This window comes from Oenanthe melanoleuca, chromosome 2 (assembly GCF_029582105.1).
Source record: "Oenanthe melanoleuca isolate GR-GAL-2019-014 chromosome 2, OMel1.0, whole genome shotgun sequence".
In the NCBI taxonomy this organism is placed as follows: Eukaryota; Metazoa; Chordata; class Aves; order Passeriformes; family Muscicapidae; genus Oenanthe; species Oenanthe melanoleuca.
The window spans coordinates 34,316,543-34,341,780 of NC_079335.1; the positions used below are offsets into that span (position 1 = coordinate 34,316,543).

Consider the following 25,238-nt stretch of genomic DNA (forward strand, 5'->3'; position numbering starts at 1 on the left):
GCCGGCGGCGGCCAATGGGGCGTCAGTCCGCCTGCGCAGATTCAAACGGCGGCTCGCGGGGGGGAGGCTGCGCGCGAGATTCGGGCGGCACCGGCCGAGCGCGCCGCGAGCGCCGGCGGCTGAGCCCGAGCGGCGGTGGCGGCGGCCGGTGCGCGGCGGGGGCCGGGCGGGCACAGGGCAGCGCAGCGCAGCGGAGCGGCCCGGGCACGGAGGGAAGGAGGGCGGCGGGCGCCGCCGGTGCCCGCGGCAGCTCTGACAGCATCGGAGAGCGGGGCGCAGTAGGGGCGAGAAAGGGGCCGCTGCGCGCCCCGTCCTTGCGGGCAGCGGCCAGGCCGAGCCATGCCTGACGCGCCGGGGCCGGGCCGGGGCTGAGGGCGGCCGCCGGGGCGCTGCGGGCACAGCGGGGAGCAGCGGGCCCTGGGAGGATCCCTGCCCGCCCGGAGGCATTCCGTGCCCCGCTACGTCCCTGCCCTGCCGAGAGAGAGGGAGCCCGGGCGGCTCGGGGGCTCCGTGCTGCGCCCCGCGGCCGTGGCGGCCCCCCCTATGGTGCGCGCCGAGGATGGCGGAGAGACGGCGCAGGTGAGTGCGGACCGGGGCGCGCTGCGCTTTCTGCCCCCATCCCCTCCCGGGCAGCGCTGCCTTCCAGCCGCCGCCCCGAGCCCCGGTGCCCCCCCGCGCCCCGGGATCCCGGCCAGGTGCTCTGTCCGCGCCCCGGGATCCCGGCCAGGTGCCGCCCCGCCCCTCACCGCTGCTCTCGGCCTCCTTCCACCGCCCCGGCCTCGGCTGTCACTGCCCGCCTCCCTCCCCCCTCCGGCACCCTCGCAGGTATCTCTTCTCCCGGACTTCTGGGCACCACCTCTCGGGTACAGATCCCGCCTTTCCCCTGGCAGCTGCTGTCACATCTTTGCTTTCGCTCAGGTCGTCTTTGTTGTAGCTTACCTGGGCAGCGGAGCTTGTCAGTAACAACTGCGTTGTCTCCGCAGTCGCTTTCCGTGCTTGTTGTTTTCTTTCTGGTGGAGTAACACTTTTTCCTTTTCACCTCCCAAGTGGCTTTGGCACAGCCTTGATGTAAGGTTTGGGCCTGTTGTTTTTCCAGCATGCTCACCTACTTTTTCTCATCTGACAAATTCTTTGACTGAAGATATCACCATCTAGCCTGAAATATTCCTGCGAGATAATGTTCTGTGCTAGAGCTCCAGGAGTTGCCCTAGATGGCTTTCACACATCTTTTGTTATATTGATATGAAAATGGGTGTGTCTTTGCTTTGTATTCAGAAGGTGGGTCTTGTCGCTGTGGTTATTCTTGTCTTAAATCGGTTTCTGAAAAGTTATAAAGAGATGTAAGAGAAAGATAACGCACCGAGTATCCTTTTCCTTCTCAATCCTAATCTATGGCATCTGGGGTTTGTTGTGAATACGTACTTTTCATGGAATTGGGGGTGGTTTCAAAGTTACACGTGTTAAACCTGCTGCTGTGTTTTCCTCTGACGTGGAAAATTGTATGAGACTATTTTTCTGCAAAACTGCAACTAAAACAAGAAAGCGATGCTTTGGTGTTATAGTTGTGTAAGCCACGAAGGGCTCTGCTTGCAGAGGCTGACTGCTGAAAGCTGTCTGTGCTTGGCTGTCTCCAAGAACAGCTCAGAGAGAGCTTGTTTCTTGGCACTCCTAATCGGCATTTTAGTTTAAGGGACTTTCACCTGTGGTATTACACATAGTAGTTTCGTTCTTGTCAAGCTTAAGCTTATATTATCTTCCGTGGCTGTGGAGTGCTTTGATTTAATGATTGAAAGTACAGTGGGTTGTGGATAACAGAGGAAGGTTTGGTTAGAGATCGGTAGCCCGAGGCGGATGTTGTGTCAGTGTCTGATGATGGTATCTCCAAAACTAAATCATTGAATCTATGAGTTTACATAAAAGTGACTTCAAGACTTTTCATTTAGGTGTAGAGCAAGGAGAAAGTGTCATTGTTTTGCACCAAATGGTAGTAAATTTAATCTTATATTAATTTAATGTTAAACTGCTCTTGGTTGTTGTATTTCCAAGCTTGATTTTTTTCCTTTTAATGGTCCTCAACTCAGAATTGCAAGGACAGCTAGCACAGATCTCAGAAAATACATACTTTACTGTCTCAGATGTCTTATTTGATGAAACTTGGTGGCTGCCTTCCACTTTGGTGCAATATTTTAGCTTCATAAATATTCATAAATATTTTAGTTTCATAACTGCAAAAGAATTGTCAAATGAACTGTAGCAATCCCACGTGTTCAAAAATCTTGTCTTTTTAATTGAAAACTTAAAGTAGTGGTACCAACCATTAATCTGGTCTTGATTTATAGTCGATCATAGCACTAGTGTAAACAAGATTCAGGACTAGCTGGTTGTTCAGGTGGAATAGACTGCTTGCTCACAAACTAGTTTGCTATGCAGTAGATTAGGAGGTGTTGACAAAGGACTTTACAAGAAGGCCTGATTTTAGTTATAAGTGAGCTGCAGGGCCTGCTTGGTATGAAATGGTATTATGAGAAGTGTATTTTGGTATTACAATCCTAAGATAGATCCCTGAAATTTCTCAAATAACTGTTGACAAAGAAAAAAGAGGAGCTGGTAGGGAGGTAGAAAAACCTGTTGCTTCTGAGTTTAAGTTCTCTTTTTATAAGTCTTAAGCCACTTAATGCAAACCTCTTAAAGTCATTGTATTTGTAGCTCTTTTATTTTTTTGAAAAGTATGGTGAAGAACTTGCTGTTGACCTTCCCACAAGTTTTGCTGCCTTGTCTTTCAGTAACTCAGCAAAGTTTTAATTTGTTTATGTTTTACTGCTGCATCATGAAGCTAAGTAGGGCAAATGCAGACGTGGTGTAGGATGTAGAAGCAAGGGTGCAGGAGTTGGATACTTACTATCCTGTGGTAATGCTTTTGAATAAAGTATGTTCTTGGTGGCTAACAGACTTAATGGGATATAACAAATAATGTGTAAGCAGTTTATAGCATGCTGTGCTGATCATTGCATGTTCTGGAGAGATCGTCCATCAAATCTGTTCTTGACACCAGCACAGGTTAATTTCATTACTGGGGAAGGGGTTTTTTATCCTTTAGTTGAAAAATTGAAGTAATTGTCAAGGATGAGCAGAAATAATTTTTGTTTTGAACCTGAATTTATGATACTTTCATCGTGCTTTATGCCAATAATAAAATGGAGAAAAAATTTCACTCTGAGACTGCTTTTAATTTAGGTGGCATATTTGGATGGTAGTCCCTTCTTTGTGCCTTTGGTGTAATTAATGCAGGGGCACTGCGGCTCTTGTTGTTAGACGTAGGTTTCCACATGTGTTTGAATTTATGCTGACGTGAGTCACTGACACAGAAGTTCAAGCGATGATTCCATGAAACACTTGCCTGTGCCGCCCGTTTGGAAGGCTTTGTTTATGCAGGCTCTGGAGTTCGGCATTTCTCCAGTAGATGGAGCGTGATCTACGCGGAGCCGCAGAGGTACCTGGCTGCCCTGCCCTCCGGCTCTGCGCTCTGAGGCTCAGCGCTGATGCCGAAGTTGTTTCTTCTGGAACGTATCTGTCTTCGAAGATTTGTATCTAATTCCTGTAACACTGAGGCAACGCTTTTAGTCAAGTCGGGAGCCAATTTAAAATCTCAAGCTGAGATTTACTTTTTGACATTCTTGTTGTGTTTGTTTCAGTTACGGAGGTGGATCATGAATGTATTTTGCAGTTTAGCAAACCATTCTATAAGCTCATTCATGTAAAATAAAGATTTAAAAAATGTATTAGAAATACATGAATCTTTAAAGTAGTTTTTACTTTAAATTTGAATCGTGACTTGGAATGAGTTATCTATCCAGTGTGTGGCCTTGAAATTAAAATTAATTCGGTACTTTGACATGGTGAACCTTGTGATCATGCAAATTCCATATGTCATTTTAGAACAACATGTGCAGATTGGAAAGAAGCTACAAATAATTAATAAAAAAGGCTATTCGGAGGTATTTTGGACTGTATTTTGGTTCTCTTCACTCTTCTGTTGTACTTTGCAGTGAGGAAGACGATGACTTTCAATATATGGATCATGACTATGAAGTACCACAGCAAAAAGGTTTGAAGAAGATATGTAGCAAGGTGAAATGGACCCGTGAAGAGGTAACACTTTTTTTTTTTTTTTTGCTTTAGTCTGATCCTTACGTGATCTTTTTAGCTCATGAAATATGTTATTATTTATTATTGTATTGGGGTAGCATGTAAAATTTATTGGCTGAGGTTATGTCTTAACAGGATGAAAGGCTAAAGAAGCTGGTGGAACAAAATGGTACAGATGATTGGGCTTTCATTGCTAGTCATCTACAAGTAAGTTGAATCTCTGTTTCAGTTAAGTTCTCTTAATATTTATTTACTTTGGTCACATGTCTAGTTTGAAAATGAAGTGAAATAGAATCAGAAACGCATAATAAAAGCTATTTTAGAGGAGGCTTCTAAAATAGACTTGAAATCTAGCTCAAACCTTGAAGAACCTTATTGGTTCAGTCTTCAGTGAAAGTCTGAAATGATCAAAGATACATTCTGTTTGCACTTGCGATTTGTTTTCGTTATGGAATATTTTCCTGTATCTTACTGGTTCCATTACTTATGGTGGCTAGATCTACAATTCACAGATTGCTTCTGAAGCAGTTAGGAGAGTGGGTTGCATCTGAAAGATTGCCTGAAAGGAGGGGGATGAATTTCTTAGCCACCATAGTTAAGGGGGCACGTTGTTTTATTTATTTATTTGTGTGTGTTTGTTGGGATTTTTTGTTTGTTTGGGTTTGAGATTTTTTTTTTTTGCAGTGATGACTGCTTCTCCGAGGTAACAGTAGAAAGTACTTACAGCTAGAATTGGTGGTGTTTTTTTCTTTTCTGAACAAATGTTATAAAATGTCTGCTGTAAAAACAAGGTAGAATATAAGGCTGGATATTGAAATATTAGAAATCAAAAAATTACACCTTCTCCTACCGTTGAGGTTCCTACAATATTGTGTGGGATAATGTATGAAATTCCATTGTAAGGTAGAAAAGGACTTGAATTCTAAATGCTGAACAACTATAACTTTGCGTTGTTCTCATCATATTTTTGTGCAACTGTGATGCTTCTGATTTTTTTCCAAGTGGCAAAATATAGATATCAGGTAATAAACTCAAAGCTTCTAAATTTAAGTCATGCATAAGCAAATACATATTGCATATATGTACATTGTTCCCTTATAAAAATCAGTGAAATAAGTGGATGGCAGAGGAGAATCAAAAAGCTTTTATATTAAGCTGCTTGAAAATACATTTGGTGATACTGATATGCAGGTGTAGTATGGAGTTGCATTTAACAAATGTAGCAGTTTAGTGAAAAATTCTCCAGCTAAAAACAAATGGTTCTGGTGACAAAAATCCTGTTGTTCAGCTGGGGCCCATGTGAGGCTGAAAAAACATTCCTCAGTTATCATAGGAAATGTGCATAATCAGGTGCCTACTGCAGAATCAATGATGTTGAAAGGAATTTCTGCCGGTCATCTGGCTCACAGCTCCTGCTTAAGCAAGATCAGCTGGAGCAGGATGGCTAGGACAACTCCACAGATGGAGCCTTCACAGCCTTTTTAGGCAACCTATTGCACCATCCAAATAATAGAGGCTGGCATAATTCACACTTACCTTGTTACTGATGGTCTTTTGCGAGGAAAACCAAGGGTGTCTTGAACTGTAAAGGCCCTCAAACTGCTGTGCTTTCAAACCCTCATTTCTTTGCTGTACTTGGTACAGGTAAACCTTCTCTCCATTCTGCCTGAGCAAAGTGAAGATGGCTTCAAAATTACTCTCAAGGGAGAGAATGAAGCTTGTAATTGCTTTTGATTTTTTTGTGGTTAAGGCAGACTGAAATTATTATATTGTTTCATTCCATCATTTGTTTGCTCTTCTCTCCAAATCATATTATGATTTCGGAAATTTCTGGAAGATAAAAGCACTAAAAGGCCACAATTTAAAATGTTTTTTGTCAAAATGGGAGCAACTATTCTATATTGAGTCTGTTTTTTACAGTTTGTCTTCAACAGGAAATGATGATGTTTTGTAAAAAACTGTAGTGTGCTTTTTATAATACAGTTATTAGTTATTAGTTATATTTATTACATTTTATTATATATATTATTATTTATTTATTATAGTTATTACAGTTACTACTTATAACTTTAAGGTAGTGTGCACAGTGTAATTTCAGGTGTTAGTGTTCTGGGTGTTTTTTCTGCACTTGCAGAATGCTACTTCGTTAACTTCATCTTAGCATGGTAACACCTTTACTTGGCAGATAAGACCAGCAAAGCCTTGCAATGGATATTTGCTATCCAACAGCTTGTGCTGAAGGAATAATCATGTCTCAGTATTAAAAAAGTATGCTGTCCTGGGGCAGGCTCTTACCTGTATATTTCTAAGCATTGGACCAACCCTTTCATATAGACAGTTTTTAGGAGGCTAAGTGAAGGTTATTTCTCTTTCATAACTGGGAACAATATTTCAAAAGATCCTTAGTGAAGCTACAGAAAAGCACCATCTGTCCTGACCAGCAAAAGCAATGTTGTTTAATTAGTATGTGTTAACTAAATTTGATCTAAATCTGTTTTTCTTAAGACTTTAGTAAAGAGCTGAGAATACATTCATTTGGGATTTAGCAAAAAGTATATTCTTTTATTTGAAAGAAAAAGTATTTCCTTAAAAATTTTCTCCCTTTTTTAAGTTATAGATAATGTCAAAAATAGATCATCCACAAAGTTCAGAGGAAGTGTGGAGTAATGAGGACAAAAATAATAAAAATTTTTCTTTAAAGAAGAGCAAGTTCTGAATTTGATTATCAAGTTAGTACATTGAAGTAATTAGATCTTCATGCAAGGTTGTTTTTTTTCCGGGGAAGAGTTTTTTATAAACAAATGGAATAAGAAATAATAAGGGAGAATTTAACTATTATACTTAGAACAAATTTCTAAATTCATCTTTTAATTTGAAATAAGCTAATAATTCATTCTAGAATGTATTTACAGATTTATGTATTCAAGAGTTTAACAGCTACACTGGTCTTCTACAACTGTTTCAGAATCGTTCAGATTTTCAGTGCCAGCATCGATGGCAGAAGGTACTAAACCCAGAATTGATTAAAGGTCCCTGGACTAAAGAAGAAGATCAGAGGGTAACAAAAACTAATTGATACTCTGCTCTTTAATAAAATTGGCATATGACTGCTAAGAATATGTACTTTTAAAGTTCCGTTCCCATATAGTTGATATTTGAGGCATCTTGTGACATGGATACTTTTATTACATTATGACGTATGAGAAGAAAAAAATTCTATCTTAAGTAGATGTAATGTTGGGTCTGCTCAAGCATTTAATTTCCCATTAGTGAGATTGCTGGCTGAATTACTCTAGTTTACCAAGTAGTGGGGGAATCTCTTAGTAGCACTGAAGATCAAAGGTCTTGTTGACATCTTTTGTTCCACTAGACTTGAAGGGATTGGGAATAAGGGAAGTTATTGCATAACCTACTGTTACAACCCTGAGATCAGCTCATTTGGTTAGAGCATAGTGCTAATAATGCCAAGGTTGTGAGAGTGATCCCTGTATGGTCCACTAGACTAGATGAGCCTTCTTGTTTCTTTTCAGCTCAGAATATTTTGTGAAAACATTTCTTTGTGTAAAGAAGATATCAATGTTTTAGGCCCCTTTTTTCACCTTGCTGTTGTTAATGTGTAGTGTAGCCATTTGCCTGCACAGCCTGGGCTGTGTGGTAGGGAGATGCAAATACAGCTTTCCTGTGGTATTTCAAATTGGTTTCTTGTTCCTGTTTAAAACTGTTGTAAGATGTTTTAAACTACTGTTTGTCAATTTATGAATATGGTCTTCCTGATCTATTTTTTACAGTCCTCATTAGTCTTCTAAGAAAAAGCTTCTACTTCGTAAAAACTCCCAACCTCCATTCCATTTCCAGGTGTAGAGGTGTGGGTCTTTCCTCATATGAATATAATTGAAAACAGTCAAATGAAATGTCTTTACCAGTTTCTTTTTTGGTCTTTCCTGATGTCAGCTTACACAGTCCGTGATAGAAAGGAAACTTCCAAATGAATGTTTTCATCTTATATTCTTATTCTATACTATATACTTTATATACTATATACTATATTCTTATTCTATTCTTATATTCTAAACACAAAGAATTTGGAGTTAGTAAGTTTTTGATTTCTTGAAAAATCCTTTTTAACACTCAAGTCACTGTCTGCCTCCTTAGGCCTAATATCAGTTGACTATTATAATGCTATTCTAAAATGTGAGTTTGTCAGTAAATTGATTAAGTAAATTAGGTTTTGAAATTATAATGTGCTTTCATCTCTATTCCAGGTTATTGAATTAGTTCAGAAGTATGGTCCAAAGCGCTGGTCTCTAATTGCAAAACACCTGAAAGGAAGAATAGGCAAGCAGTGCAGAGAAAGATGGCATAACCATCTCAATCCTGAGGTAAAAAAGTCTTCGTGGACAGAAGAAGAGGACAGAATAATCTATGAAGCTCACAAGCGTTTGGGAAACCGATGGGCTGAAATAGCAAAACTTCTTCCTGGAAGGTGCTTTTCAATTCTATTTGTGTTAAATGTTGGAATATTAAAAATGCTGGTCTCAGTACCCTTTCAAATCTTAACTTGTTAGTCAGAGAACATCTGTTGAGACTTATATCAAAACATAGTTACCTTGATAGATGCTAAAAATCTTTCACATTTGATCTGTATTCTTAAAAATATGTAAAACCCATGGAAAGAGCTCAAAGGGTTTGAAGGTATCTTCAAATTCCTCCTGATCACTTAAAAAACCTCTGTAATAGAGCTGAACTGAATTACCTGCAAGTAGTAGTAGAAAAAAGATTTGATATTAAACTTGATCCCAAAATGCCTTCATTAATATGCATTTGAGGGTGACTGTCCTGATTTAAGATCTGATTTTCCTTTTTTTTTTTTTTTTTTTTTGGATAGCACTTGTTGAACTGGACACTTGTAAAAGAAAATCTCAGTAACCTTTAAAAGTCCAGGCTTAGGAGCCATGCATTGCAAAGTTAGTTGGTTATCATGAAGTCTCTAAGTTAAGAATTAATTGTATTCATTGTTTGCCTTATGTTTCTTTCAAGTTTTGTTGCCAATTTCTGTGGTTGTGGAAAACAAGATTTTATTGTGTGAAGAGTTTAATGAAATAATTCTTTTATCTTGTACTGTTAATAGAAATTCAGTGTTAAGCTGTCCCTTTCTGAGTTCAATTTATGTGTTCGAGAGGTGACTGTCTAGCTGTGCCTAAGGCATGTCAGCATTTGTTATATTGGTGTAATGAGGGATGTGTGGTTAAAAATTTTGTGTTTTGCTTAAATGCACAATCTGTGGCTCACAGTAAATCCTTTGGAGGAATGAGAAGAGAATGGGCTGCATCTAAATAGAATTTCAGAAAGGGAAGATGAGTTTGACAGATGAGTTCCTATTTACTAGCTTGTTTGTTGTCAATAAATCTGACACTCTTAGCTAAAGACTGCTAAAGATCATAGACCTAGAAGATTTGTGGAGTCCAATACTAGGTGGGATGAAAAAGGGGAATACTTCTTGGAGTCAACCTTAAGAATGGGACTTTAACCAATTTTTGTTACTGTGTCCCTCTACCTAAGGCTAGGAATAAAAATGCTAGTATTTTAGGCAGTAAGGCAGTTTGAGCCTACTCTTGACTTAATGTTTGTTTAGTGTTAAGAGTGATTTCAGCCTGCTTGTTGAAATGCCATGCCTGTTTTATGCTATCCATGAACAAGGGCATGTAGAGGTAGTAGGATGTTCTTCCACAAAGATGCAGATGAAATGCAGGGTCGGGCTTGCAGGCTGTCAGTTTTAGAAGAGATGTCTTCCAGTGGCAAACACTGGCCAAAGTGCCTTTATTATGTTGTGGGATAGTGAGGTGATTGTCTTAGCTACATGTACTGCAAGTTTATAGCAGAGGGGTAAGTAACTCTGTGTTCACTACATTATTCCAAGTATTTAAGAAAAAAGGTTCCCCCTCAGTATTACAGTCAGAACCAAGGCTTTCTCCTTTTCTCTTTTGATTTCTGGTACACTTGAAGTTTAGTAGAAGTAAGTTCTAAAAAGAGTAGCTTTCTAGTCATTATGCTAAAGCCCTACTGATAACAGAACTTTCAGTCTAAGCTGCTGGAGCTTTCTGGATTTGTGGCTTCAGATTAACCTACTCTACAAACCCTGTAAATTGTGTCATGTATTAGATTTTGAGATCTAAAAACCAATCACTGTTTTATACTCTCATTTTAGGACTGATAATTCAATTAAAAATCACTGGAATTCAACAATGCGAAGAAAGGTGGAACAGGAAGGATATTTGCAAAGTGTTATAAAGTCTGAAAGTGCTAGTTCTGCTGAACTTCAACCCCAGCCTTGTCTGACTATGGAACACTTGCACACTCAGAATCAATTTTATGTGCCTGTTCAGACACATGTAAGTTCAAAATTTAGAATGATAAGTATTTCCCAGTTTCAAATAATTGATTTAGTTTGAAACAAGAAACAGATCTAAAAGATTGAAGATCTGTTAAGTGTTTTGTGATTTTTATGGCAACTCGGGTTTTGTAAACCATAGTTTATGTATAATAAACTAGACATAATTTTGTAGCCTCCTTTTCTTGAGGGTTTCTAAAATTTGTTATGATTTCTTAGATTCCAACATATCAATATGCCTCACCAGAAAGCAGCTGTCTAGAACATGCTCCATCTTCTTCCAACATAGTTCAGGTAAATGTTAACAGCCTTCATAAATTTAAAGAGAATTTCCTGCATAATATTATTCAGTAAAATGAAAAGATGTGTATCTGCAAAATGTCTGTTAGTCTTTATCATTCACCTAAATTTATATAGATTCCTCTCCAAGTAAGCTTGTGTAGTTGGTTGTTTTAGGTAGGAAAAATGAAGCTCTCTTTCTATATCCCAGAAACATGTTTGTGTTTATTTCTGATAGACATATGGCTTAAAACATAGTCTACTTGTTAAATCTCAAGGCTAAATTATGACCTATATTAATATTACCTATCTTATGAGAGATTTAAAGACAAGACTTTACTATCTACAGATATGTAATAAATGTAACTATCTGGAAATCTCAATTTACTGTGACTTACACTTCTGGCTGTGCTTTTTTGTTCTCATTAGGTTTTCTTTCTTTCTCACTGATAAACATCCTTTGGTCATTTGAAGATGCTCTTTTGTAGAATTCTAAATACTGAAGAATTAAGAAAGGTTAAAACAAATAGAAATTGGTTACTATTTCTTTTTGCTTTTTTGGGCTCACTTGGAATATATCTGAAATTCCTCATGTGATGCTGAATGAATATAGATCTTGGTTTCTAATATGACATCTTGGAATAATTTTTGTGAATTTGGAATTAATAAAATAAGTGTTTTGACACAAGGAATTTGTTTTGTTTGTGTTAGAGGAATTCTGTAGAACTTTCTACCTAACCTGAAGTTTCCTCAAGCAGGTCATCTGTTTCATGTTGCATTTTCTTCACTGATAATGGTATAAGAATACAAATCACAACAAAGCCTCAAATGGCTTTTTAAAGTCTGGATTGCCCTACGCAGAAAAGTATAAGATACTTTCTGCTCCTTTCTGCTATAAACTGGTGATAGCATATATCTTCACCTACATCTACAACAATAATGGAAATGTTGAGGAGTTGAACAAGCAAACTTATCAAAACCAATTAATTTTCTGTTAGTAGTGTTGGCATTGCTTGTATAAGTACTGTGTCAGCAAATGCCGATTTGAAACACTTTCTTGCACACTTGGTGAAGATAAATAACACAAAATTGTAGAAGGCATGTGAAAACACAAGCACATAAACCGGTGTGCCAGCACTTGGTTCTATTAAAGATAAAATGTAGTGACTTGAGTTTAGAAAGTGCTTTAGCACACTGATAAATTACAGATTACGTTAGATTCCAGTTAAAATACAACTTTACACACCGCTTTAACCTCAGATCCATCTCCTTATAATTGGAGTTGTTTCACTTGTGGGTGACTTCTGTACTGCAAAATATGATAAAACCTGAACAGTTCTCTTCCCTCTCTGTGTGGATTCCTGCTAAAAATATAGCTGTTTTATAATACAGAATCTTTACTGTGAAGAGATGGTGGAAGCAAAAAATAATAATGGCTTCTTTCTTAAATTTTTCAGCAGCCATTTATTGATGATGATCCTGATAAAGAAAAGAAAATAAAGGAACTTGAATTGCTACTTATGTCAGCAGAGAATGAAATCAGAAGAAAACAAATGTCTTCTGTAAGGATTGTAAATTTCTCTAAATATTTGGATGTGCATTACTGAGGTTAATCCTCAGAAATTCAGTCATGGTTGTGTGGTTTAGTGTGGTGTTTTTTTTCACCTGACCCTCTAAAACCAAATCTATGGCTGTTGCATTGAAAACCAAAAATATATATATTAGAACTGAGATAGCTTTGCAGTTTTCTAAACTCTGAATACAGCAGAAATATGGCCGCTATTTGGCAGTTCCTAAGACCTCATGTTTTAATCCTTTTCAGGAGGTGACACATTTGATATTGTTGCCATTCAGATTTATGGATCAGCAATGTTGATCATCTGCTCAGTAAAGAAAGGTGAAAAATACATGGGTCTTGCCCCATTGGATTTCAAAGTGTCCTGTAGATTATATTTTCCTCAAATTTCGGTGTGAGTGCTTGCAATACTTAATATCCACATTTGGACATGACAAACACTAAATAAATGTGCACTGTGCACAATTTGTGTGTAAATTCAGTGGAATTTCCCTAATTCTGTAGAATTAGGGTGACTTGCAGATCACAGTCACTGGTTTCCTTAGAGGGCTGTGCTTATCAGACACCTAACTAACCCAACCATACTGATCACTAGTATAGGTTACAGGTGGACTTCAGATTTTATGTGGTGGTTTGTCCCTGGCATTCTATTGAAACTGTGCAGTTCTACTTATCTAGTGGAATCTGGTTTGTTTCTAGAGTTCCAGCGAAAATCAAAATTTGTTTCTTGGGAACTAAGCAGTCTACTGAAATGGGATAACATTTTAGGAGTTTACTTATCTGCATTAAAAAAATTCCAGATCAAACAAGTAGTATTTCACACTCTAGAAATATTTTCTGATTTTAAAATTAGAAGTTCAGTGTTCTGTATTGAAGATGACTTAATAATATACTGGTGTCCAGGTACACAGGAAACTTGCATCAGAGATGGCTTCCAATACAGCCCATAATTACCTAAGTTGTGTGTATAAGATATGAATGTGAGGTAAGATAAAAATCTTAAAGAATTTGAGAATGTTGAGCCTAATAATGTAAAGAGAAGACTAACTTCTTTAATTGAAACAGATAATTAATAATATAAAAATACCAAAATTAATAGTTATGCTTAGTGTTTCCATGCACTACTTTTTTTCTACCTTGCAGTCACATAATTGACTCTCTTCAGCCTCTAAGTTGAAAAAGATTAACGTGTTTCTTCATAACTTTTTAGCAAGCTGGAAGCTTGTCTTGTTGGTCTGGAAATTTTATCATGGAGGATTGTATGCCTAATACACTAAGTAGCCTTGAGGAACAAACAAGTAATTTCTACAGCATGGATGAGACCCGGATCACACCTGTTCAGCAGAATTCACCACCTAAGTATTTGGGTGTAGAAGCAAATAGAATGTTAACACCTCTACAAACCATTCCAGAATTTGCAGAGACACTAGATCTTATGGAAATTGTAAGTTTGTATTCCTTGTTTGAAAGAAGTGTTTAATTAGGAATGTCAACTTACACTGTGTGTGTAAAATACTCTTAAAATTACCTTATTTTCTATTTGTCTATAATTTCTGCTTTACCAAGTGCCTTATTACCTGTTTTAAAAGAATCGTGTTTTAAAATATCTGGTGTTTTATGATTGTATGACAGACACAGGGAGAATAATTCAGTATATGGCTTGTGGAGGTAGAGGGCTGATAGATTGGTTTGGACATTGTGAAGTATTGGATAAGTCTGCTTGAGTTTTGCATCTTGCCCGTAGGATCCGGTGGCATGGAGTGATACCTGTTTTGAGCTTTCCGAGGCTGTTGTGTCCCCTGTCAAGCCAGCTCCGGTAAAACTAATGCGGCTTCAACACAGTGAAGGGGCTGCCGAGTGCCAGTATAATGTTGGCGTTATGCTTGATGGCAAAAACCACAGCAGCGCCAGTGGGGACGAGGAAACAGTTTTTTCAACAACCTCAAACTTAACTAAGTTCAGCAATCCACCTGCTATCCTGAGAAAGAAGAAGAGGTTGCGTGTTGGGCAGTCCCCGGTTACTGATCTGAACGATGGCTTGTGTAATGACACCGTCAATGTCGCACTAAAGCGGACGCCAGTGAAAACACTACCATTTTCTCCATCACAGGTGAGAGTATTTTTAAATATGGCTAAACATGAAGACTGTAGTGGGTGGTTTATAAATTGTAAGTAGTACATTGTAGCCTAAATAAATGTCAAAAAACTTCTTAAAACATCTGCATAACGGTAAATATATTAAAAATGCATCATTAAACAACCTTTGTTTTGAAGACTGATGGGGAGGGCGGCAGCAGCAGTGGCAGCCTCTATCTCAGCTCACACTTTCTCATGCAAATAATTGTTGATAGAGATCTTTTGTCTGTGACCTAATTAAGTAGTAGGGGGTTTAAGAAGAAAATCAAGGTTTAAGCAATAAGTGTAAGTCAAGAATAGAGTATTGGATTTGTCAGTAAAAGTCGTTCAGATATATGTATATAATTTGGGGCCTTTGCTGTTAAGGGCAATGGTGAGATTTTGTCCTGTAAGGTTCCTTTTTCTTTTTTACCTTCTTGTGCTTAGTTTTTCAACACTTGCTCTGGAAATGAACAATTTAACTTTGAAAATCCTGCATTTACGTCAACTCCAATCTGTGGGCAGAAAGTTCTTATTACGACTCCTCTACACAAGGAAATGACACCACAAGATCAAAAGGAAAATGTGGGGTAGGTTTATTACATTAAGCATCTGGTGGGGTTATTAAATTAAAGTTTAATAGACATGGGGTAATGCTATGGTGATCTCAGTACTTTCAGATTAATGGTGGTGATATCTGTTGTGTAAATGAAGGTATTTTAAAATGTTTCTTAGATTAATTTTATTACATTGCTAATGATAAAATATTAAAATGTATGTATGAATGCTTTTCTATGCTTGAATAGTTTTAGAAGTCCAACAATGAGAAGATCTCTTTTGGGTTCAACACCAAGGACGCCAACTCCTTTTAAAAATGCTTTGGCTGCTCAGGAAAAAAAGTATGGTCCTCTCAGACTTATGGTATGTGATGATACTGTTTGTTTTCTTCTTTATTGAAGTTTAAATGCCCTCTTGGTTTTCAGGTACTGTAAGCCTCAGGGTGATCTTAGAAAGCATTTTCTTATCCTAGAGAACAACTAGTATGTGAATCAAAACCTCTTTGGATGTGGTTGTTATACTACACTGAAGAAGTCTGAAGGCATTCTCTTCTTGAATAGTAATTTGGTACATATAATCATTTGATCCACAGTACTCTTAAATGCATCAATTTCATGTTTGTGAGTTGTTTTAAATTTGGGTAATCTGGTAAGAGCAGGCTGCTGTGGATGAGTATGACTGACTTCATTATTTTAAACAACTTTCACATTGCACTTGAAAAACTGCATTATCTTTGAATCCTCTGGACTATGAAAGAGCCGAGTTGTTCTTTGGTTTTGGTTCTTCTACAGTACTAGGACTGAAACTAGATGTTTACCACAGTGTGATAATCTTGAGTGATGTTTGCAGTTTTCTTCATCCTAAATCCCAAAACTGTAGAATAGCAGTTCATGATGCTCTGATTCTACTGGCTGTCACACACTTATTTTGGTTTTGTTGACTATGGATAATGTTACCTTTTTTTGTTAGTTTGTTCCAAATGAATTAAATTTTTGTTCTCTTCCTAACCTACCTAAGGTATGTTAATGCATAATAACTTTTGGAATTCAGGAGACATATGCTTTTCAAATTCTGAAAAGATTCCAGCCAATATATATTGACTGCTTCTTTTCTGCAAACACAGAAGGTAGCTCAGACTTTGCCACAGGGCTTGGCACCATCTGTGTTACCCTATAGATTCACAGTCCCTCACTATGCAAATGGAGTGGTTTGGCATTCCTGTTTCTGTCCACTATTAACCTCCTGTTCAAAATCAAATTTTGAGGGCTTAAGGGAATTCTTCTCCTGTTGGTACACAAAGGAGCCATCTGTATGGCTTCTGTGAAATTCTGTACTGTACTTAGAACTATCAATGTCTTATTCAAAGATTTGTGTTAAAATTGGTATAAATTCTTTTCACAACAACAGTTACACATTTCTAGTACAGTTTTTAGTATGTTTTTATGTGTGTATATACATACACCTCTTTATGTAAGTATTTAGTATATATGAATTATTTGTATCTCTTTTATCAGTGGATAACCATTTGCTAACAAGTAGCTTGTCTTCTTCAATGCTACCTTGCATTTTTGAGGCATTATGTGCATATATATGTTTTATCGGGCTAAAAATAATGTGGAGTAAAATGAACTTAAAATAATGTTCATAGCCTTGAAATATAGCCCTGTGGTTTTTAACTACAGTACCTTAGGTGCTTTCTTGCTATATTTTGCAAGATCTCTTTTCTAGCCTACATTAGCTGAAAGTAGAATGTTGTGAGAACTGGCCACTAATAGACTTCCTGTATTTTCTTCTTCAATTTTAATTAATGTTTAGTCACAACCACTTGCCTTCTCAGAGGAAGACATTAGGGAAGTTTTGAAAGAGGAAACTGGAACAGATATATTTCCCAAGGACGAAGATGACACTTTGTATAAAAACTGCAAGCAGGAGGTAATATGACAATAGTAATTTCAAATAGGGAATAACTAATTTTAAATAATATTTTACAATTTTTCTCTGCAAAATGTTTATTTCAGCACAACTTTTCTAAAAAAGTCAGAAAATCACTGGTCCTAGATTCACAGGAAAAGGAAGAGGCTGGAGCCCAACGCTTGACAGAAGATAATAGTTTAGATGTACAGGTAAGAATTAAACTAAACTAACTGAAGAGCATAATTGGCAGCAATATTAATATGGGACTGTGTATCTTTTGTTCTGCCCACTGAAATAATTTTTTGGATTAAAGCTGCTAGATTAATACATCTGGAACATGAAAAATACCCTCAGTTTGAAATCTTAATACTGGGCTTGAATTCGTGCATGAATTTTTCCTTTCAGTCCTTCAAAGTAGGTTAAATAATATGAATGCTTTACAGGTTTGTAGCAAAGATGTTTCCATGCTGGTTACATACAAACTTTAGCATACACAGCATGCTGAAGCTTTCTGTAACATACCAGGAAGATGACATTTGCTCCTGTGCTGTGCATGCCTGAGAGTCTGGCAAACATGTTCTGTACCTAATTGCATATTAGGCAGCATGTTTTTCCTGTTCCACATAGTAGGGGAATACTTTTAGGAAATACCAAGCATGTAAAAGATTAAATTTGTGTGTTTCCTCTGCCTAAAGGAATTTGAATACTTCTGCCTCAACAACTAAGACATGAAGAAATCAGATATGAGGCTATTTTGGTCCTTCTTTCCTTTATAAAGAAGCTTAATGTTTTTTCAGTTGAGTAATTGAATAGCTTAGTCTTGTAAGAAAGCTTCTTTCTAATGAGTTCTTAATGCATGTACGTGTTTAATGATTAAAGAGTAAATGTCTGTGATTCTTGATTAGGTTTAAGGCTATATACAGGATGTAGGAGCCAAGATCCTTAAAAAGACTGTGTAAGGTGCTTAGGTCATACTCCTTTCTAGCTGGTTTTCTAAATTCCCTTCTGAAGTGCCTCTTAGACTCTGTGCCAAGCCTTGGTATCTTCCTGCTGGGTATTGGGTCCTCTGCCACCTACTGGGAATTTCCAGCTTCCCTACGAACGTCTCTTGGGAGGAGCAGCAGTGCTCCAGCCATTCCAGTCATGACCAAAATATCTGCTCTGCTCTTAGTGATGTCTGGTTATGACACATTATTGTGCATCAGAGTCCAGGTTAAGATTCATCGTGATGTTGAGGTCTGTTAAAGTCTAGGGGCTGGGGAAAAGTTGGTTTTACTTCAATTTCGTAAGGAATGCTGGTGCAACAAGAATATTCACTCCTAGCAGAGAGATAGTGGTAAAAACAAAAAATATACCAATCTTTAAGCAGAGACTGTGTGTCCATGTGATGATAATTTAGGGATAAGGTTGAGGTAGAATAAATACTTAAAAAGTTGATTAATGCAGTTTAAAGGGATGTTTTTGTAAGCAAGCAAATATTTATGCCACTGTTACTGTGATCTAATTTTTGGTCTTTAAGATTGACATATCTGTCTTCCACTTTTATATACTGAAACTGGATTAATTTCTTTTTATTGCCATAGATATTACCAATATATAAAATTCTTCTTAAATGATCCATCCAGTGCTTATTTCAGTTCTTAAAGCAGTTCCTCCCCCTTAATATGATGTGATATTACTTTTTTGACTCTGGTCTGCTTGCCCTTACTTTCACAAGGGTTGTCCTAGAGGTGAAAGTGAATTTTTTTTTCTTTAAAACTATTCTATAGTTCCCACTTTATCAAATCTTGTTCTTAACAAAATGTATCAGAGTGGTGTGGCTTTAGAATAAAGAAACTGTCTACTCAGTGATACCTAAACCATGCTAGCAGCTGCTTGTTTTACTATGCTTAGTACTGACTGTGGATCCCAGTATGGACCAGGCTAGTTCTTCATATACTGTTCATTGCATTTTCTTTTCAGATTCATTCCTAGGGTCTTTCTCATAGTATTTGCTTTATTTACATTTTGGCTTCTCTGACCACAGCAGCTGAAGTCTTTCTGTATTAATTACTAATTATTATTCCTGTTCCCTACTCTCTTTTTTGTCAATAGTCAAAAAATGCATATACTACATCTTTGTTAATGACACCGTTGTTGGAAATACAGGACAACAGATGTAACCTGACATCAGAAAAACAGGATACAAATCCAGCAAACAAAGCAAATGCAGTAATTAAGAAGAAACTGAATGCATGTGCTACAAAAAATATCAAAATGGAGAAAGCTCTTCAGGTCTGGATGCAAAGAATTCTGTTAGTGGGTTAACAAAGAAATTTGGTATTGTTTTGTCTTGCACTAATGTCTGGAATTGTTGAAACCAGTGATCCAGTTTCAGTGTTTCCATGATTCTTATTTCTTGTAAATTGGTAATTTTTCCGCAGTGTTTATTCATAGCTAAGTTCTTTAAATACAACCCTGATGTTTCACACTTTGTTTCAGTGAAGCAAACTTATGTTTCACTAAGAGTTAGATTGTGGGGGGGAGGGAGTAAAAATAGGGTAGGGGAGACCTACAGAACAGGCTTGGGTGCCCAAGACTAGGAATTAGAAAACTTGACCTGGTGCAAACTACACTTCTTTAGGACATTAGTTTCTCAGATTTCTCTGGTGCTTACTCTTCATAATAAGCCCAATGGGATTCATTAAGCAGAGTTCATCCACAATTTCTGTTTGGTAATTGTTCTAGTAACATCTGTATATTTTCCATACTGGTAAAACCATGCAACCTAGTTTTCCCTCTGTCCTGATCACCAGATATAAGAAGAGATTCTTTGGCCTGACTTTGGACCAATTCCAGTTTGTCTCATAGGGAGTTAATGTATAAAGTATTTTTATCTTCTCAGAATATCTACCACTCTGTATTAATGAAAACATTAAAAAAAAGCCCAAAAGTCAGGACACCTGGAGCCTGATCATCCATGTTCTACTAAATTGCTTTAACAGTGACGTTTTTAAGTGGAGAGACAACAGTATTACTTTCTGATCTTACCTTATGAGGAAGCAGAATAAATCATTTAACTGTGATATTAAAATCTAAAAAAAATTATTTTGCTGTGAATTGCAGCAAAGGTGAATATCTTGCCCAGAAGTATGGTCTTTAGAATACTTAAAAAGGGAGCTTAGTCATGGTATACTCAAAAATATTTTCATTGAACCATCTTTTTTCCTTTTTCTCTTTCCCTAGAGAAATTCCCTCTCAGTTTTGTGTCCTCTCTAATCCCAATTCCCTTCCATTAATCAAGTTCTGCTAAATTTACAGAGAAACTCAGACAGCTAATTTTCTTTGTCAATCAATATGTGGAACTGATCCTTTGGATCAGTTTCTAGCTTGAAGTGGGAGGGGGAGTATCTTGCATTCTTCATCATGCTACAATCAGCCAGTGTCAGATCCAATTTGAAGCTGAAATGAATCAGCTTGAGATCCAGTCCATCATGTGAAGATGTAGGCTTTGCTTCATGGAAAAAGCAGGACTAGAAGCTTAATTATCTTCTATTCATCATTGTTATTCCAAATTCCTTTGCCATTTCTAGGATCTTCCCAAAAATCTGACCATTTTTCCATAGCTGCCACTTGGTTCAGTGAAGTTCTTCACAGTCTTCTTTTCCAGCTCCCAAATAATTTTATCTTCTTTGGTGTCTCCAAACAGCTGTCAGTAATGTGTTTTTTCTGCCTGTTGAACTTAGCACATTTAAAGAGGAAGATAATCAAAGAAATGATAACTTAATTAGCTTCCCTTTTATGTATTGTTGAACTGGTTAGACTCTATTGAAGAGTGTTTTTCATTTTGAGTGTTAGAACTTGAAGCATAACCCAGATGCTCTGCTGAGGAGCTGGATTAAGGGGTGGTGAGTGAGCTGTGTCACAAGCTTTAGGTATCGTACTGTAGAACTGAATCCTTCTCAGTAAAATATACCATTTCTAGGCTTTAATAATTTATTATTCCTCTGAAACTTTGTATGATAATTGCTCAAGTATTTTAGTTTAAAAGAGCCTTTTTAACAGAGGTTTATTTTATGCAGCCAAATCGTGACTGGGAGGCAGTTGTTTATGGAAAAACAGAAGACCAGCTTATCATGACTGAACAAGCAAGAAGGTATCTGAGCACATACACAGCTACCAACAGCAGTTCGAGGTCTCTGATACTGTGATGGTCACTGCAGTTGACAACCATCTCTTTCCATTGGAACTGAAACAATGTTGGAGGCAATTCTCCTGCGATACTTGGGAATTAAGTCTTTGAGAGAGTCTCCCAAGGGAAACCTTAAAGCTACCTTAAAGCTTCCTTTCTTCTTTTGACTGACAAAGAACAGACATGAAGCTCTTGCATGCTTTACGAAAGGATACCGCAAACAGTTCTGCAATGAATTTTTTAGATATTAAAAGATTAACCCCCTAAAATGTAAAGAAGGGTAAAATACATTGCAGTATTGACAACATACAGTTTTTAGGTCTATTTTTCATATTTATTCTTTTGACTTGCATCGCTTTTTTATCTGTTAGAGCATTTTCAATATAGAGTAGGTTTATAGGTTGTTACTGGTTTCCAAATGAGCAACATACATGACTGAACGTGCTTTTGCTTATGTAGCATTTTTCTAGTATATAAAGAAACACAATGGAAAGGAGTAAAAAGGAAGGATAGAAAGTTGCACTACTAATTTTTTTTTGGTATGCTGCAAAACAATGAAATTAACTACAGTGTTAAATATATTTATTTGCAAATGGTACTAGAAGTAGGCAGAGGGGGGTGAATTAAGTTTAGTGTAAAGCATCAGTATTTTCTTCATAAATCTCAAAATGAGATGATTGTTGAATGTATTGTACAGTATGTAGGAACAAGCAAGATTTTGTAAATTGGAAAGGAGTCTGTTTTTATAATTTATTTCCATTTCAAAGCTTAAATGTAGATATTTATATGTATGCAGGTTGTCTAGAGGCCAATGTTGTTTCCTGTTAAAACAGCTAAAATGAAAAAAGGACAAGTTTAAAATATATTAAATAGCAGAAGAAGAATTACAGTGGTGAAGTGTAAAAATCTATACTGTATGTTACATCTACATAAAGATTGCACTATAGCCCTAAAATCATGTTGGTCTACAACATAATTACAAGGTATTCCTGTATTATACAGCAACTGTTCCTGTACCTTGTTTAAATATATTTAGAAAGAAATGGTGGGGTCTTATTTGTGACTGAGGAGTACTTTGTCCTGCATAGGAACTAAAAACTAATGCATTTTCACTATATATATTTTATTCTTTTTTTTTTTTTTTTTTTTTTTTTTTTTTTTTTTTTTTTTAAAGAAACTTGGCACCTTGGATCTCAAAACAATTGTATCTGCACTTAACTTTGACCATTATATACTGACTAAATGTTTGAAGAGCAAAGAGAACATTCTTTTATTTATGAAAAAATCTTTGTCCTTATTTAAAGGTATACAGGTCACAACACTTGCTTTAGTTGCCTATTTTAGGTATTTGCACTTATTTTATGTCTTTATTTTTGGTTTTGAAGGAATGTTTTGGTTTGCTTTTGTTGTAGAGATTTTTATGTAGTTAATTTTGATCAAATTATAATGGAGTGCTCTCAACAGATACTGACAAGTAAATAGAATTGTACACTGTAGTTTTTGTTATTTATAATTCAAACACTCTTCCTCTCCACTCCCGGGTGTGCTGCTACAGTTTGTGGCAGAATCGGCTTGCTGCTATGAGAGATGGAAAGAGCGAGCATCATATGCACTGTATGTAAAATTACATGATGTCAGGTTCTCTAGTTAACTTTATGAGATCAACCAGTACTATGCAGGGTGTGGAAAGTGTTCCTAACACTTTAATATCAAAGATGGTAGGGAAGAATTAATTAATGGAGAATTTTCACATGTGATGAGCGGCACAAGGAAGGTAATGGGTTCTTAAACTTTTTTAAAGCATCTCAAAGCTTATACAATCCTTGTTTTTACGAGCTTTTTGATATTGGCTCAGATAGTAGTAGGCGCAAACATTTTTAGCAGTTTTTAATTCACGTCAAAATTTTAAGGGGGGCGGGAATCCTATTATAAGCAAGGGATCAGAAAATGCCCATCATGCCAGGATTATTCCTCACCTAACAAAATTTAGAGGAGTCAATTGGAATTCTTGGCAGTACTAGATTTAGGTGTACATTACCAGAATGGATTTAACAGCAACATGTAATGCTGGAGAAAGCATTTAATTCACAAAAAATGAAGTCAGACATTAAGACAGAATGACTATCTAGAATCTGGATGGTATATTGAAGTAGAAATGGTATCATCAAAGCTACTATACCAAGTTTTAGCATAGATTTATGGTAAGTAGTAATAATTTGTGTTGGTATTGGTTGGATCGTTTAGTTAACTCCTACTTTGTTGCTTTAGCAGGAAGGTTTTAATCTTTCATATGTCAGGCATCTTATTACTTTTTGAATGTTGTGTGCATTTGCATTTCTTTCAGTTTGTAGGTAAATTGTACATGCAGCAGCCAAACTTGCATGAAACCTAATACATATTACACCATATTTTTGTTCTAAGGTTTGACATAACGTGCAACAAATGCCTTGTTTATCTTAGTTTTTGTTGTACCACAAACTTTACTTTTATGTAAGAGAATCTCACAATACAGACCACGTTAATGTCAGAAATAAAGCATCTACATACCAGGTTGCTGTAAGTGTCTTTTGTTTGAAAACTGTAACACTCAGTGCTCATTAAAGCAGCATCTATGTATGTGTGCCTGTGGAACTGCAAGAGAGAGAGACCTGTGTTTTCTGGACTGGAAATCAGTGGGTTACACAGCAGTCCCCTTGGCAGTATCTGCTTCAATCCAATATGCATGTAAGCCTACTTGTATCTAGTTCAGTTTCTATTTGTCTCTCAAAGCTGTAACAAATTTTTATGTGTAGAAGACAATTTGAGGAATGAATGGTCGTGTAAAGCTTTTGTTACTTTCATTTGAAGGGTAGAAGTATTTTAGTATGTGTGCCTGAGACTTGGGAGGTAAATGCAAGTGTAAGCTGTGCCAGTATGATTTTAATTTTTTTCCTCTCCTAAGTAGTTCTCGCATACATGTATTAATCTGAGTTAGTGTTAGACTTAGACTCTCTTATTTGGATACAAACATGGGTATTCAATGCAACATTTCAATTTCCCAGTTTTGTGACAGTATAAATGACAAGGTAATGTGTTGAAGGAAAAGGACAAGAGGGTCTTACACGAACCACTTCTTCAGAAACAGGTCCTGGTAATTTGTATCATTTACCTTCAAGCTGTAAGAACAAACTCATAGCTGCTATGGGGGCTTTTCTGGGGATTTGGCTGTCGTAGCCACTGTATGAGTAACCTGCAGACATGCTCATGTTTGCACATGTGAAATTTTCCATCACTTGGGACAAGTGTGGTGGACTGACTAGAGCTATTGTTTGTGTCATGGCTGGATGCTGCTGTCTGAAATGGGGGCAGAATGCTGTCTGAAGTGTAGGTAGATGAAAGTAAAGTCCAATGATGCAGCAAGTTCATTTTTCTGTGTTGTCTTTCCTCAGAGAAACAAAGTAGAGCAAATGGACAGCTAGTAAGGCAGGTTTGGCAGGAACTACAAGCCCAAGTTTTATTACATGAGAACTCTTCAAGCTTTTCTTATGGGTCTGACTTTTACTTGGAAGAAATGTTCTTTAAAGAATTGATTGGTAAGAATAATCCCAGTTCCTACTGCTGTTAATCAGATTTTACGTGAGAATGACTCTACTAGATTTGCACCAAACTAGAATTGATCCAATGCCAGGAGTGAATCAAGCTTTATGAAATAAGGGTTTTAACACTAGATATTAATGGACCAAGGTTGCACCATCTTATGGCCAAGAACTCAATGCCAACAAGAAAAATTTTGAAACTGAAATGGATTTTTGCATTTGGTTTTGTGACATATACTCTGATAAATATTCAATACCTAGACAGAAAATACATGGATGTCCTCTAATGCTAGACCTCATTTAATTTTTTTTTTCATAAGTTTCCTTGATGCTGGATAAGCTGAAGCTTTTCAGGCTTAAATGCTTACTTTCATGAGGAAGCTGTGGATTACTGTTTCTGAGCCAGCAGAGCCAAGAGATTGGTCCGTCTTGAAACTGCAGCATACTGGTGTGTGTGGCTTCCCCTGGAGACAGCCAGCTTATCCCTTGAGTGGGTTGGATTCCTGCCCTGCAGCT

The 25,238-nt window shown here is 37.2% G+C and overlaps 1 protein-coding gene across 2 annotated transcripts; it reads left to right on the plus strand.

Annotated features, from left to right (window-relative positions):
- The first annotated feature begins 258 nt into the window (after nucleotides 1–258).
- MYBL1 (MYB proto-oncogene like 1) lies at nucleotides 259–23,696 on the plus strand. Of its 2 annotated transcripts, XM_056485607.1 has the most exons (16): nucleotides 259–579; nucleotides 4,047–4,149; nucleotides 4,282–4,353; nucleotides 7,112–7,204; nucleotides 8,409–8,629; nucleotides 10,352–10,535; nucleotides 10,754–10,828; nucleotides 12,271–12,375; nucleotides 13,600–13,833; nucleotides 14,134–14,499; nucleotides 14,952–15,094; nucleotides 15,311–15,425; nucleotides 16,878–16,994; nucleotides 17,081–17,185; nucleotides 19,071–19,250; nucleotides 21,038–23,696. In XM_056485607.1, the coding sequence occupies exons 1-16, from the start codon at nucleotides 560–562 to the stop codon at nucleotides 21,164–21,166; spliced, it is 2,262 nt and encodes a 753-aa protein (XP_056341582.1). In that variant the 5' UTR covers nucleotides 259–559; the 3' UTR covers nucleotides 21,167–23,696. The 2 variants fall into 2 exon arrangements, with proteins under 2 accessions (XP_056341582.1, XP_056341581.1); XM_056485606.1 differs by lacking the exon at nucleotides 19,071–19,250 and having other exon boundaries at nucleotides 467–579.
- Nucleotides 23,697–25,238: the final 1,542 nt, after the last annotated feature.